General features: G+C 34.0%; 1 protein-coding gene across 7 annotated transcripts; it reads left to right on the top strand.

Moving 5' to 3' along the window:
- Positions 1 to 11,696: 11,696 nt before the first annotated feature.
- Positions 11,697 to 16,510, top strand: LOC133677683 (uncharacterized). 7 transcript variants are annotated; one of them, XR_009835816.1, is made up of 5 exons: positions 11,697 to 11,912; positions 14,172 to 14,552; positions 15,037 to 15,430; positions 15,829 to 15,890; positions 15,974 to 16,510. XR_009835816.1 is itself a non-coding variant. In XM_062099805.1 (2 exons), exons 1-2 carry the CDS (start codon positions 11,780 to 11,782, stop codon positions 14,438 to 14,440), a joined length of 402 nt encoding a protein of 133 aa, XP_061955789.1. In that variant the 5' UTR covers positions 11,697 to 11,779; the 3' UTR covers positions 14,441 to 14,764. The 7 variants fall into 7 exon arrangements, 1 of the variants encoding a protein (XP_061955789.1); XR_009835815.1 differs by having other exon boundaries at positions 15,037 to 15,704; XR_009835818.1 differs by lacking the exon at positions 15,037 to 15,430.
- The last annotated feature ends 289 nt before the right edge of the window (positions 16,511 to 16,799 follow it).

Genomic DNA, 16,799 nt, shown 5'->3' with positions numbered 1-16,799 from the left:
ACTCGTTTCTTCACGAAACCTGTTTGCTGGCAGAATTCAGTTGTCATCTTTGAAAAATAATATCTCCCTCATATGACATTTTTTTTGGCTGAAATTTGGAACATGGATAGGTCTTTGAATTAGGAATCCAATAAAATTAAGTTCGCATCAATTGGACTTCTGTAGCTCCAGATATTAAATTTTGAATGGCCAAAGGTCAACACTGGCAGAATGTGAGATTTGACTTTGCAGGATGTGATTTCCATGATCTTTCACCTTTTATTTTTCTTACATTACATTTCCAAAAAGGTATGGATGTTAGCTTTTTAGTTCCACTGGAATCACTTCATTTTGATCTCTAGAACTCATGCTCTGCACAAAACATCGACTGAACGTCAAATCTGTCAATTACCTCCAATTTACTCCTTTTTTCATCTTTCATCCAAAAATGCCTTCAAAACATAAAACAAAGAATATCAAGGCATTTTATATATAAAACATGGACAAAAAATTAGGTAAATGTGGGTGAAACTATCGAATAATATGGTTACATCAAATACCCCCACACGTAGCTCTTGCTCGTCCTCGAGAAAGGATAAATAAAATCAAATTGAAAAAAACTATGATCAATCTCTTAATCTCCCATCAATGTCCAAGAATATATGCATTATAAACAAGAATACAATCATGAAGGATAAATAGTATAATTCTCATGAATTCATTTACATGCAAACTTCAAAACTCAATCAATCGTCGAGATTTAAATGAAATCTATGCCATGCCAAAGTGATAGGTCCTCTCATTGATATACACTCCAACACTCATGTGTTTAGGGTTTATGTGTTTAAATCTCTCAAATTCAATCAAAGAGTATGTTCTACCATAAGCTTGCTTTTCAGTCTCAACTCCATTAGCAACTTATTACAAGTACTACATGAATCAAAAGGTCTTATTTTCCGGTTGTAATGGGGCTAAGGTTAAGGTGAGGTAAAAGAAAGTAAAAGGAAAGGTTCAAACCAAAGAAAGTAGAGCATTCTGAAAAATGATATTTTAAACAAGATATTCCATCAAAGCACATAAATTTTCCATCTTTAATCACCAATGCTTAGCTTCTTTTGATTTCAAGCTTTTTCAACATAAATCTGAAGAACATAAAGGAACAATTTTATCTTTTTCTTTGTTTTTTTTTTCTTCTTCTTTTTTTTTTACCTTTGGCAATTTTGCTCTTCTTTTCATCAAGCATCACTTCTTCTTTTTTCACATAATTTCCAGCCATAATTCCATGAGATATCATAAGTATATGCTCTACTAATCCTTGGCCAGGGGAAAAGGAAAACATATAAAAAGTTAAGGCTTATACATGAATAAAGCAAAGAAAAGATAAACAAGCTCAAAAGGGGCTCATTAAGGATAATATGCTTTAGGTTGACTTTTTGGTTCAAGTGATTAAAATTTCTAATTCTAATGCCTTTATCATCTTCATGTATATATGTAATGCGAATGTAATCTCAACAAGATATGAAGCAAGTTCTAGAGATACATATCATTGAAAGAATGCACAATCAAAGAATATAATGTTGAAGGCTCAAAAGTTTGCATTGGTATAACACTATAAAGTCAAAATGGCATATTTTCAAAGTCAATCCCTAAACTAATTAAACCTTAAAATTTGCATGCATACTTCTTCATTTGATTTATATCTTCATCTATCTCAATTAATTCTCATACATAATACTCATATTCTCAAAAACCAATGGGAGTTAAAAAGATCAAACACAAATTTGTTTGTTTTTTTTTTAAAGAACAACAAAGAAAACTAAAATTCTCCCAATACCCCCACACTTAAAACACAACATTGTCCTCAATGTTGAAATAAAATCAAAGGAACATAAGAGAATGACAGATAATAAATTAAAATACGAAAAAATAAAAGATAAGGAAAAAGAAAGCAAATCTGATTTTTTTTTTGTGCTGGGTTGCCTCCCAGTAAGCACTTTTGTTTTATGTCATTGGCTTGACATGTGGCATGCTCATTCTTCATAGATTGGTTCAGCTAACTCTACAGAGGCGGTGAGTTTTGTCGTCCAACCTTCATAGAAAGGTTTCAAACGATGCTCATTGACCTTGAGTACTTTGTTGGTTTCTAAACTCATAATTTCAACTGCACCATAAGGAAAAACATTAAAAATAACAAAGGGTCCAATCCAATGAGAGCGTAATTTTCCAGGAAAAATTTTCAAACGCGAATGATAAAGAAGGACTTTGTCTCCAACATTAAACTTTTTTCTTGTAATCCTTCGGTCATGGAGACTATTAGTGTTTTCTTTGTAAATCCTTGCATTCTCATAAACATCATTTTGTATTTCTTCCAACATAATTCCAATCATTTTGGGCACCAAAAGGATAGGCGTCACCCATTCATTGTCCATGATGGGGTGAATGACTCCTGCATCATGGGGAACAGTTTGCAAAGCTTGCAAAGCCAATGTTGATTCATACACGTTTCGGGGAACACACACATGTCTCTTCATCGCTTCTATCTTGGTGAAATTATAGCCATAGCTCAAAGCTATGCTTAATCCGTCTTCGCAATCAAAATCACAAACTTGTTGCACACACTTATCAATTTGATCATAACATGTGATAGAATAAACATTGCTATAAGGATATTTCATTGCATCATGAAAATTGAATTCAATTTTTTCATCTCCTACCTCCATAGACAAAGTATCCTTACCACAATCAATCTTTGTGTTGGCAGTTTTCAAGAATGGTCTCCCAAACAATATAGGAGTGTTGGTTGATGAATCATAAAAATCATGTTCCATATCAAGAATATAAAAGTCGCATGGAATGACCAAACTATCAATCTTGACTAGGACATCTTCTATCACACCAAGTGGGTAAACAAAACTACGATCCGCAAGTTGTATTACAATGCTAGTTTTATTCAAAGGCTCAAGACTAAGAGAATCATAAACATGTTTAGGCATAACACTAATGGATGCACCTAAATTGCATAAAGCTCTTTTAAAATTAGCATTACCAATAACACATGGGATAGTAAACGCACCTGGGTCTTTTTGTTTCAAAGGCAGATTCTTTTGAACAACGGCAGATACAACTTCACCCATACATACCATTTCATGACCTTTCAGTTTGAAAGCTCTCTTGGTAGTACACAACTCTTTCAAGAATTTTGCATACTTGGGAATTTGCTTGATAGCATCAAGCAAAGCAATGTTCAGTTCCACTTTCTTGAAAATCTCTAAGATCTCTTTTTCTTTGTCTTCTTTCTTTGACCTAGAAGAGCTCACAGGAAAGGGTGGAATTGTTTTAAAACTGGAATTAATTGAGTGAGGAGTTACCTTTGGAGTGTTGGTCTTTATTTCATTTTGTGGAGGAGGAGAATGTTCCTTCTTTGTACTCAATTCGGTTTCTATCTCTTCTTCTTCCTCTATCTCAATTTGTTTCGACCTTTTCTCTTTAAGTTCTTTCCCACTTCGCAGCATGTTCACATTAACATTCTCTATTGGATTCAATGCTTGGGAGGGCAATTTTCCATTTATTTGTGCTTCCAATTTCCCCACACTTGAAGCTATTTGCCCCATTTGCTTCTCCAAGTTGTGAATACTTGACCTTGTTTCCTGTTGAAAAGACATGACATTTTGTTGCAAGGTCACAGTGTTAGAAGCTAAAGTTTTCATCATCTCACGAAGATCATTATTGGATGATGACCCCATAACATTGGAGTTTGTGAATGGAGGGGGTTGCCTTGCTTGATAATTCTATTATGATTGAAATCCATGGGGATGGAACTGTCGGCCTTGATTGCCTTGTTGAGGTGGGTTCCCATAGCATAAGTTGGGATGATCTCTCCATCCGGGATTGTACGTGTTCGAAAAGGGATCATATTTACGTTGGGGTTGTCCGTTGAATGCTCCATCAATTGCATGAGCTTGTTTAATGTAATCTTCTTGCATTGTTGGGTACATATCAGAAGCATGTCCTTAGGAGCATATACTACAAACTTTCACCTGCTGCACATTTCCACAAGCCAAAGAACGCACAAGAGAAGTAAGATCATTAACTTTATTTTCAAGGTTAGAAATACTTACCTCATTTACTCGTTTGTTTGCGAAGTCTCCACGCGTGCCAAATTGTTTCGAGTTGGCTGCCATGTTTGAGATCAATTGGCGTGCAGCCTCGGGTGTCTTATCCACCAATGCGCCTCCACTTGCAGCATCAATGATACTACGGTCAGTAGGCATCAATCCTTCATAGAAATATTGAATGAGCAGCTGATCGCATATTTGATGATGAGGACATTGAATGCAGAGTTGCTCAAATCTTTCCCAATATTCGGAGAGTGTCTCTCCATGAGATTGCCGAATCCCACATATTTCTTTCCTTATGTTGGCAACTGGAGATGCTGGGAAATACTACTCAAGAAAAATCTTCTTCATAGCATTCCAAGTTTCAATAGATCCTGGAAGAATAGAGAAAAGACATGCATTTGCTGCCTCTTCAAAGAGAAAGGGAAAGCTTTCAACTTAACTTGTTCTTCATCAATTCCATTCGGTTTCATGCCAACACAAACCATATGGAACTCCTTGAGATGAGTATGAGGATCTTCTCCTACAAGACCATTAAATGTTGGTAACAAATGTATAAAACCAGATTTGAGCTCAAAGTTTACATTATTGTCAATGTTTATGCATAATGGTTGATTTTCCATGCTAGGAGCAGCAAGCTCCTTGAGTGTTTGTTGTCGTGCAATAGCCATGGTGTTGAGGCGAGCTTCCTTTCTTAACCTGCGTAAAGTACTTTCTATTTCAAGATCAACCTGCACTTGAATTTGATTAGTAGAACGGGTCACAAGCATAAATTGCTAAGAAAACTCAAAAGAAAGTAACCACACAAGAGATCGAAAACAATGCAAATTATACGAAAATCCTACGGTAGAAAACTAAAATTGCCTAAAAACACTAGAAAACAGCAGAATTTGGCCTCAATAGGGTGGGGCTAGTGATTTATCCTAGCTTTTACAAATCCACAAACCTTAGCTCTTATTCACGTTAGCCAAGCCAAAACCAATGGTTTCTCCCTCTGCATGCATAACTTAAAACCCAACTTTTTACCTTCTTGATATCATCAACTAGAACCAAACAGAGCAACACAGTAACGTCAACCCATAGTTGCTCTGACAAAAACCAATATGTCCAGCCATGAGAGTTGTCATTGTCTCTCTCATAAACCTAAACTCACCTAAAATAACTTGACAACCCTTCCTCTTTCATTTATTTTTTCACCAATGGTGAGTATGAATAAACTAGTCACTATACCAGTAGCAAACAGTAGCTTTTAGAACTGTTAGAGGAGAAGGATTGATGAATATAGAAAGCCAACAAAAAGAGTTAATCAAGAAAGAATGAAAGCCAACAAAGATAGAGAAGTTGAAGCTTCTTTATACTAGATCTTTTTCCTCGAGTTAAGATGTATCTCACTATCGTATAGGAGTGACACTTCAAATTTGCTAGAAAACGCACCATTAACACCAGCGGTAAGAGGTCCCACATGCCAACAATCATGATGGTGCGTGGGTCCACACGCCAGCATAATCTTATCCTATTTTTAGTAGTTTTCTAGCCATTTTAGTAGCTTTCAATCATTCCTAACCTCTATTAAAGGTTGATCTCAAACCTTAAACTTTTAATTTGAATTTTTCTTTGGGTTTGTGTTTGATTTTGAAAAATATTATGAGATGATTAGATATAAGTAATTGTTGAATGTGTTGTATATATTGCGATGAAAAAGTTATTATTTGGTTTTCATCTTGGATTGTTAAGATGGATTGTGAAAACTTAAGGTGTTGATTTTGTTGTATGATTTGAATGTGGATCTTTAAAATTTATTTTTGGTATATAAAACCCATTTTTTGCAATCAATATAGGTTTAACACCTATTTTAAAACCCACTTAAAAAATATTTTACTATTCACTTTTGATATTTAAGGTAAATGGATTCAATATTAATTGTTGCTTTGGATATTAAGAGAAGTAAGACATCCTCTTGTTATTTTCAAATAATAAATTTTTCAGTTCAATATTCACTAGTAACAAAATCAAGAATATTAAACTTTTAATCTAATATTCACCGATAATACCTGAGTATCAATCATAAATATTATTTCTTTAAGAAATTTTTTGGGCATCACTGCCACTAGATCCTATCCCAAGTAGAATAACCCAATAGGGTTACTACTTAAATCATAAAGGACTGGGGTAGAAACAATCTCATTTAACAAATATTGCAAATGAAACTTAGGTGTCATAGAACAATTGAACCTCATTGAGGCACCTTTCATGGAACTTTTCTAGAAATTAGGTTGAGTTCAATAAGCCCAATATAGGTTATGATCAAAAGTGACAAACCATAGTACTATTAAATCACCAAGTGTTATCTAAAAATAATAACTAGGAGTGGAAAATATGAATTAAACCATAAAATGGTTAGGTTTAACCTTCAACCTAGGGTTTAACTTACTTTAGTAAACCCACCATCACCTTGTAAATATACCACTAGTAGATTAGACATTATAGATTATTAACAATTTAAGACAAAACTAGTAATGTAGTTTACCTCATATGAGATGCTTTAAGGTGATAATATCTTTTTTTTTTTAATATAATCAGTCCTTTACCATAGATTTATACTGATCAGTTAGGGTACCTAGTAATCATAATATTAGGTGACAACTCATTTATAAAGATTAGACCTTTCCCGCTCTCAAACATTTAAAAAGCTTTTCCTCCAAACTCAAGGACATAAGGTGGGTTGTCATGATGTTGGGTGCGACAGAAAACTAAATGGACTTTATAATAATTTCTCATCGAAGACTTATGCATAACTTAAATAAGATCTTTCCCAAACATGCCATTATTGGGACCTAAAAATAAAGAGAATAAATAAAAGGCTTAGAAGGATACCTCACTAATAAAATTCCCTTGATTGTTTCCTAACGAGGATGTTTTTCAGAAGGTTTAAGTTGTCTCAACTTGTATAGAAATAAAACTAAAATACTCAATATTTAGAGAAATTGTATACTTTTCATCCATAGAGTCTGTAAAATATAAATCACAAAAGTTGAGGCGAGGTTTTTTTTTATCAAACTAGGTCTAATTACTAGTGATTAGGATTTTAGGTTGACCAAAATGATAGATGATGTTTTTTATTTGAAAGAAATGACCTTGTTCACATTAATCTCTATTAGGGCATCCATTTGTGCCCATTTTACAAATTTCCTTCTTCTTGATGCTTTACAAAATTGTTTCAATATATTCATATTTTATTGAGAAAAAGATTTAAAAAAATTCTCTAAGAATTATTTTTGTGAAAGGTTGATGAGGTTTATAGATGAATCTTTTGCACATGTTATGTTTCTTAATAAGATCCACAACATCTTGGAGCATAGTTTGCCAATAAAATCTTGTTTGCTTAGTATATTAGGGTTCTTACACCTACATGCATGTTATAGATCCCGTCATGCATCTCTTTTAAGATGTATTAGCTTTTATTTATAGATATGAATTTCAAAATAAGAGTCTTTGTAGATCTTTTGTATAATTGGTCATCCATTAAAAAAATACCTTATTAACTAGTTTATGAGGCATATGACATCTGCCTTATCTATAAAAAGGAATCCTTTCAGTAAGTATTGTCTAATAAGCATCCTCCAATCAATCATTGTCCTATATGTTCTCAATTAGGTATGCCAATATCTTTTTTTAGTCAATGTTAGGTTTTCCTAAGACTTCTATCCATATATCTAAAGAAAGCTCTATATGATTAATGCTAGAAAACTTTAATAATAAATCTACTAGATAATTTTCTTTATTTGGTATTCATATAATGGTGGAAACTTTTCCTTCTTCTTTTCGATCCATTAAGAGCTCTAACATCCTTTATTGGTACTTAGCCATTAAGGGCTTTTTTACTTCAAATTGGCCCTCACATTTTCCCACAATCAATTATGAGTTGCTATGAACTTAGAAAGAGAGTAAGTATTAAAGGTCTATGTTAAATTTAGCTCAGCTATGATGACTTTATATTCAAACACATTAATGAAGGAAGGAAAATCAAAACATAGGTTATACTAAAAAATCTATTGTTCAGGGCTTATTGATACAATCCCCAATCTATAACCTAACTCACCAAAGGCTTCATCCTTGAATAATTTTTAAGTGGATTCGAGGATTACTAGCTTTGATTCCATCACACCTCTACTCTTAAAAGACTTATTAAAGGAATATTCTACTAAAAAGTCTGTTAATACTTGGGTTATGGTTATCGAGCAATGTTAGTATTAGAATGAAATTCACACAACTCAATGGCCTATTTCCCCGTTTTCCTTTATGCATATGATTTATATAGAATTTACCTTAAAGATTGATTAGTCAAAAAAATAATGCAGTATATTTAATAATAGGGTCTAAACTTTCTTATCAAACTCATTAACATTAAAACAATCATTTCTACATATAAATACCTTATATCTAGATCATAAAAGGGTCTTTTTAGTATAGTAAATGGGTTTTCTCACTTCTTTTTCATGAACTACAATGATGCTCATTACTAGGTCAACGACTCTCAAGTAGAGGAATATATTCTTATTTTTCCTTAACTGTGATAGGACCTTCATGGAGGATAAAGGTGCTTTCATCTCATCGAATGTCTTAACATTTTGGTACTAATTTTTTAAAAGGTTCTTAAAAATAGTAACCAGTGTTCCTCTAAGCAGGATATGAACCTGTTAACGGCTATAATTCTCTCGATGAGTCTTTGAGCATCTCTTATATATTGTGGGGATGTTATGTTCAAGATGGCTTGTAACTTCACAAGGTTTGTCTCTATCTCCTTACTACTCATTAAAAACCCAAAGAACTTTCCTTTTCAAATGGAAAAGGTGCATTTAGAAGGGTTTAGCTTTATTTGATACTTACAAAGGATAAAAAATTTTAAAAGATCTTAAAGGTGTTGCTCAAAACTCTTGCTTTTTTTTATATAAGCATATAGTTCATATATGCTTTAATGTTCCTCCTTTATTATTCTTTAATAGCCTGATTAATCATTATTTGGTACATGGCACCTGTATTTTTTAGTCTAAAGGGCATAACCTTATAACAATATGTTCCTCAATTAATTATACATGCAATCTTTTTCTCATCATTGAGGTGTATGAGGAATTTATGGTAACCCAGGTTTACATCCAATAAGCGTAAAAGTTGTGTAGTCTAATAACTTGTCCGTCTTAGAAAGAGGTAAGTTGTCTTTCGGTTAGGCTTTGTTAAGATCATTGAAGTCCACACATGCTAACCACTCTGGGGTATATTACCTTTTGAAATAAAGTTTACTTTTAAGAGTTTTTTTCACCTCCTCAAATAATTCCCTTATACTCTCTCCTCTAAAGTTCCTTTTCTTCTAGTATAATTAAAGGAAATAAGGGTTCATGTTTTTAATATGTGGACATGTAATTCGAGGCTAATCCTAGAAATATCTAAGAATTTGAAAGTGAAATTAATGTAGAGAAGTTCTATAAAAGATTTTTCTTATCTAGATTCTTACATATGCCCTATTTTTGGTAAAAGTATCGGATTCATTCTTCAAAAGACTAACTCATTACAATTCCCCATATGCCTTCATGTGTCTTTCTTTTTTTCCTTTATATGATTCTCTTAATTCTCCATAATCACGATTTTCTTTCCCTTTGGTTCCTCTTTATTAAGTCTACCTTTTTTTAATAAGAAATTTTATGGATAATTATATATCAATAATTGTGGCATTGATTTCATGAATGAGGAGTATCTCAATGATTGCATTATAATACTAAGCTCTAGATATAAAATAATCAAAAATCAAATCAAAGACAACTAAACTTAAGGAAGTCGAAACTAATAAGAATAAAATAAAGGATATAACCTGATTTTTTGAGCCTGACTCTGATACCAACTGATGCAAACCTCTTGATCACGTGGTCAAGCAACCCCTAACAAAGTAGATAACAACCCAAAAAGCTAAAAATTAGATTTGATAGAACCTTAACCTAGAGGTAACCCTGTACCTAAGAACTAAGGGTATTGGAAAAAGGACTTGGACCTAAAGATAACCTTGTATCTAAGAACCTTAAGTATACGAATGACACCATGAAACTAGTTAATCTTTAATAAGTCAGTGTACGACCTTTGTCCCTACAAAGAAAGGTTGTTTTGCCACAAACAAACAAAAGGAAAACTCATGTTTATTCTTTAGCTTGCTACTGAAATTTTCAGCTAAAAAAACATAATATAGTCTCCTCTAACTAACCCTAATGAACCTTTTTTCAAGTTGCAAGCTAATGAGCCTAAACTAGTAATCAACTAATATAAGTCCAATAATAAAATAAACTCTTAAACAATGTTTAATGAGTCAGAACAAACTCAAATTAAAAAATAATTATTCAAAAATAAATAAATAAAAAATATGATATAAAAAAATCTTCATGCCAAGATTCTTCTATGTAGCTCGAAACTCCAATTTTCATATATTTTTGGTGGATTTTCAGTCCTGAATTCAAATACATCGTTCTCTCATGTCTAGATGAATTATTGAGCCTACTATATCTAGTTGGAAAGCTAGAGATGTATAGTTTGTAGCTCAACCTGAATCACAACAAACTTCCACTTATAGCTCTAAATATGTTCCAAACAGTACAAAAAAATCTAGTCTGACAGATTTGACAAGATTTGTATAGTAACTTCAATCCTTTAAAATAATATGTTCTCAAACTTTATTTCATCTGAAAATTTACTAAAATATAGTTCCATGTATCTAGTATCTCTTGTAGAATTTTAGCTCTTTCTGATATACGATTTGAAATATTTTAAGATTAAATTTGAACATGAGTTGTTTTGTATTATTTTTAGTACATAAAAGAATCATAATACATGAGTGATTCTTTAGAGTTCTAGCACAAAATAATAGCTGAAGTTTCGTGATTTCAAAGGTTTAAATAACAGCTGGAATATTGGATCTTTTATCTTCCATGATCTCCTCCTGATTTGTCTTCAATTGATAGCTACTAGGTTCTTTCCTAAAGTTGTTATTCATCTCAATGTTTTCCTCCACGGAGGAAAACATAAATTTCAAGGTGTTTTCTCCGGTTTGTGTTTAGAAAGAAAAGGGAAAGGGAGGGAGGGAGGGGAGAGGAAGATGAGAGAAAAATTTTCTCTTAGACCAACCTGTAACATTCTCTCTGAGGAGAAATTGGATGGAAAAGTTATAAAATTTATAATTTTATTATAATAAAAATAACTTTCTAGTTTCAAATCAAAGACATAAAGTAGTAATTTTATCTTTTAAAAAAAATTTCATCAAAATTTTTATAATTTAAATATTAAAAAATAAAATAAAATAATTTCTCTCCATTATCTTTCATCTTATTTTTTTTTTATCCAAACAAAGAAAATAAAATGATTTTCCATTCATCTCATTTTTTAACCCCTTATCTTTCCTCCCACTTTCCTTCCCCTCTCACAATTTTCCCAAACACAATGTCGGAGAGGAATCAGCTGCCACTTGGCTTATGGTCCCCGAAATCACTAGATGTCAAGCACTCAGGTGACGTAGCAATAATTCGTGGCTCAGTATTGTCCGAGTAAGATAAGAGAAGGCCGAATCTATTGGTTGGTTGGTGCTTTTTTTTCTTTTCTTTTTTATCTCTCGAAGTAACTAACTGGAAGAATCTTCTTGTCTGAGATGCAGAATGAATATTCAAGTTAGCAGCATCAGTAGTACCATAACAAGAACACAGCAAAAAGCATCATCATCATCTCGAAAACCACCTTTCTGTTCCAGTAGAAAGCCCCAAGATCCCAAAGAAAATGGTGACACCAATGGTACGTCCCGTTAATTATAAGTTTTATTATTATAGTAATTTATATAAATAAAAGTTTTGTTATGTTCTTTCTTTCTTTTCTTGGTTTTAGTTAATTGTTTATGCTAGTTAGATTTAGTTAAGGCTTCGGCTGCTTTATGTAGGAACAGGATAGTTAGTGTCTTTGATATTTGTTCAATTCCCTTTTCCCAATTGTGATTTCTGTATTTATTCAAAAGATGTACTTCCCAGTGTTCAACTAGCAACATTGTCGATTTCTTGCCAGAACCCTGTGTTCTTTTTAGATAAACAACAGGCCACTTTCACAATGTTACATGCTTCTATTAGCTGCTCATTCTCCCTGCTCCGTGGTTTAGAGATAATGGGCATCCGATCAAATGAACTTGAGAAAATATAACTGTTAACTAACAGTGGCTCCAACTTTTCAGCAAATTAGATGCATTTCATGAAACTGAAAGCATTATCCAAAATAGTAGAACATGTGTGTACTATGAGGTTGTGTTCTACCTCTGGCATACAGTATGATTTCCTAGTCTTGTTTCTATGACTAATTTCATTCTGTGTCGTCAAGTAAATTCTGTCTTTGAATGACAGAACTGCAGTTTACGATGTCTTTGTTTGTATGTTCTGCTTGATCGGTAGTCAGATGTTTTTTAAAATCTTGAAGCTGGTGTTTTGAGCTTGAGATTAGACATTTGATAACATAATTGCTTTTCCACCCAGGGTAATTATGTTAGTTTCTTCAAGGATAGGGTGCTTACCTTGGCGAGGCTAGTTCAGATATCTGACTTGTTTATATACCGAGGTTGATGATTCTGTAGGATGGGAAGAGGGGTTGAGGGCTTCCAAATATGTGCATAATTTCGATGTTTTTACTCGCCACTCAGCTTTCAAAACGTGAAGCTGAGGCAATGTCACCATCATCTCAATTGCAAAGCATGTTCATTCTGTCATTTCAAACTCCTTGTTAAATTTGTAGTCAGTAGGACATTTGTACCTTTTCCATTGTGATTGCTCTGTTTAGAGGTCCCATGTGGAACTGAAAACTCTTACATCCCTCTGGTTTCATTTGCTCTACTCGTGAAGTGGAATACTGAAAAGAAAAAAGAAGAGAAATCATGAAATAGGAATTGCCTACCAACTTTCCAGCTTTTCCAAAATAAGGAAAGATCAGCTGCTTACTGCTCACGAAAATATTTGACCTCCACTTATAGTCAAGTCATCCCCTCATCTTTCTATCTCCTATTCATCAAATTTATGGCTTTACCGAAGGTTGGCATTGCTAGAGTTGAGATAGTAGAGTGGATCCAATATATGACCATTGCACTAAATTTTTTCACTGACAAAGCTTAGCCCATCATTTACTTGGAATAGTCATGAAGATAGTTATCAAGCTACTTCACGGCATCCTTTTAGCTAGCTTGATTAGAGTCAATTCAAGCTTGATCTGTAGCTTTTTTTTTAAGGTCTGTAGTATTGATAACTAGCACTTGCAAGTGACATTCCTTTAAGTTACTATCCTGCTTCAGGTGCTCGTTGTCAATCAGTTAGCAATGTGAATAAGAGCAATGTATAGGCAAAGGCAGGAGGGGTAAGAAAGCAAGCTTGTGTAAGGGAAAGACGATAAAATTCTAGCAGAGAAAGCCTTACAAACTGATGAAGTTTTCTTCTTAGGTATAATTCTTTTGGCTTTTTAGGTTCCATAATCCATAGAATAAATGTAAGGCTGAATCATCAAATCATGCCTTTTACACTTTGGATATGTCATTGATATATATATATATATATATATATATATATATATATGTATGTATGTATGTATGGGGAAAATGAGATTTTAGTCAGCCATGTCTAAACACTGGCTGAACTTCTCCTCCAACGCATCCTTGAATATCATACAGTTGTCCGTGATGTAAAACTAATGTCCCACCATATCAAAAATATTCCCTCAGCGAGGCTACATTTTATTTACATAAATATGTGTGTGTTATTGCTGTTGCAAGGTCTTTATTTTGACATTTTTCTTCTGTCATTTGAGCACAATGTAAAGTTTTAAAGTATTTGACTGCATTGGAGAAGCTTGTAAAAGATTGCATTACAAATTTACGACCATAGTCACATAATTAGGTATGTGTCTTCTGTTGAACAAAATGAAATGGTTAGTTCCACATGCATGATCATCAACTTTGAAAAATTTACACTCTCTGCTGCTACCCAATGGCAAATCGCATGCCAACATTATTTAATGAACTTCCCTCAGGTGATAAATTCTCAACAGACTGGGACAAGGCGTGGTCTAACTTCAGGAAGAAAGGGAAAAAAGCATTCTTCTCTCAGTTCTCTCCAAACAAGTACGTGACCTGGAATCCTAAGCGCTCGAACTACCCACTGTCTGAAGAAGTTGATCCCATCAAGAGAGCAGAGAGGTCAAACCTCAGGTTATGGACCAGCCCAGAGTTTACTCTAGTGGGGGCGATTATAATTGTCACGTTTCTTTTGGTTTACACCATTGTTGTACCATCTAAGTGATTCTACTTAATTCCAGTTACTCTCGTAGAAAGCAGGTGCTGTGCTTTAAGGATACGAGGGAGGGAGCAGACAGGAAAATGAGTGTAAGGGATGGAGATATAAATCATAACTTGTGAGTAAATGCCTCCATCTCCAATACTTTTTTCTTCTTCTCGGGTGTAAAACTTTCGTATGTATTCGAATTAAGATAATTCCAGTCATTAATTGGAGATGAAAAATGAGAAATGGGCAGCAAATGAATGACATTGTGGATCTTTGATCCTGTATTGGTTCTGTTGGGGGACATTCGAGCTGTTGATTCTGAAAAGGAACATTTTTAGGAAATCTCTTTTTTCTCGTTTTCCCTTTATTAGTTTTGATGGTTAAGTACGCTAGGTGAATCTAATATTCTAGAATACTCTCATAAAACCTTGTTCTGTGGCTGGGCACAAGGGAGGAATGAGAACAGAAATTTACTCACTAACAAGGAATATTTTTCTCAAATAAGATACTTGTTTCTTGAGAATTTGTGTTAAAGAAAGGATCTTTTTAGGAAAAATGAGGTTTGATTCATCATTAATTCTCTGCCCTTACCATTCCTCTGTTATCGGTGCTAGACCATTCTTTGACAGTGCAAGCACACAGCCACAGCACCAGGGTTGACAGATGACAAGCAAATATCACTGGAGAAGTCTGGGATGATGAATTGAGAAGTTGGCCTTATGTCAGAGGTCTTCTATATGTTAGCTCGATGGATCATGACTTTCTCTTCGTCCGTTATAATGTCTGAGCGCTTCAGTTCGTGGAAGAATAAAATAAACCCTACATTCATCAATAAGTTTGCCGCTAATATTGCAGTCAATCTAACCCAGTGAGACTTGCCATGGCTGCATCCCACTATACATCCACTTCTTTGTGTTCCCTTCATCATAAGAACACTTCGTTGTGTCTGCTCTTCTACGTACAAGGACTTTTGGAGTCCTTTTCAAAGGGGACAAGAAAACTTAGAAGGTAACCAATTATATACGAAATTGAAGTCCTTACGTTGAAATGGTAAAAAAAAAAAAATTTAGACCCTGTATGGTCATATGATGCACAGAACTTGACTTCGTGGCTTTGTTTTGCTTAGTAAAGCCATCAGAATAGTGTTTACAATGTTGGATCTATAGAGTTCTTCCTGGTCACCATATCAACAACAGGGGCAGATCCGCAACCGTAACAGACAGAACAATTTGGTGCATGAAGATGTCGGACTATTTTACATAAAAACCGACACAATTTACAAGTCTGCAATCAGTATCATAATCATTTGAAATTGTTGATATCAAAGATTAACAATAAGATTTCTTGCAAATTAGGTTTAAGCATTGTATATCTTTATTAGTACTGAAATATTCGTTATGTTGCAGACCCCGCAGGCATGGCGACTAAAAGTCGCTTCAAATTCTCTCTGACGTAAAAGCTAGAATATGTGCGTATATACCCCCATCGATCCCTCCTCTCTTATCAGTATCTCCGAAGTTTCTGCCTTTACTCGTTTATTTTATATCACAGACCAAATTTGTTCTTTCTGTGCCAAATTGCTTGCTGAGTTCTCTCTCCAAAACTACAAAGTAGCTAGCTGTCATAGTGTTAGGCGCGAGGGCGCGCCAACATAAACATTGCTGGAGTTACAGCACCATGCATAGTCAATGACAGATTCAACAGCAGTGTATCGGTGTGTGCAAGCAACGGGTTCATGTTTGGCATGACTTCTGATTTGAATGGTAGGTTGTCCAAAGTATGCAGCAACACAACAACACTGGCAGAATGGGTTTTGGCAAGTTGGCTTATGGTTTGATTGGTTTAAGACCAAGGCAACTTGTTGCGGGTTAGGCAGTTTTCAGCATTTATTAGCATTTGGTTGTCTTGGGTGAAGATTGTCTAGATTTGTTTTGGGAGATAGTTTATTTGTAGCTTTTGTATTTTTTTAATAATATAAATAGGCCAAAGAGTTGTGTAGCATGCAGAGATAATTGTGCATTACACACATAAAGACTTTTGTGTATTCCTTTGTTAAAGATTAATAAAGGTTGGGATTGTTTCTTATAACACTTGTGCTTTTGTATTCTGTTTCTTTACTTATATTGCATTTATTTGTCTATAATCAACAAGAGATTAAGGGGAAGACTCTTGGGTGTGTGAAACACTTAAATTATAGGATAAACACAAGTTAAATTGAGAGAAAGGTTGAGTCTAGTAAGGGAACTAGACTGCTGCATAAGGCTACGAAAATTTTGATGAAAAATTCTACCCTGTGACAATTGGTATCATAGCTTGGTTGGTTCTGATATTTTCGATCCTAAGTTTCATATGCCAATGGAAACTATTCGAGAAAGAC

Source organism: Populus nigra, chromosome 17, assembly GCF_951802175.1.
Source record: "Populus nigra chromosome 17, ddPopNigr1.1, whole genome shotgun sequence".
Lineage (NCBI taxonomy): Eukaryota > Viridiplantae > Streptophyta > Magnoliopsida > Malpighiales > Salicaceae > Populus > Populus nigra.
Note: the sequence above shows the minus strand (reverse complement) of the source record. Positions and strands in the feature narration are given on the sequence as shown.

Coding starts and splice junctions, on each gene's coding strand:
- LOC133677683 (XM_062099805.1), top strand. CDS start 11,780: ATGAATATTCAAGTTAGCAGCATCAGTAGTACCATAACAAGAACACAG. Junction 11,913..14,171: donor AGAAAATGGTGACACCAATG/GTACGTCCCGTT, acceptor AACTTCCCTCAG/GTGATAAATTCTCAACAGAC.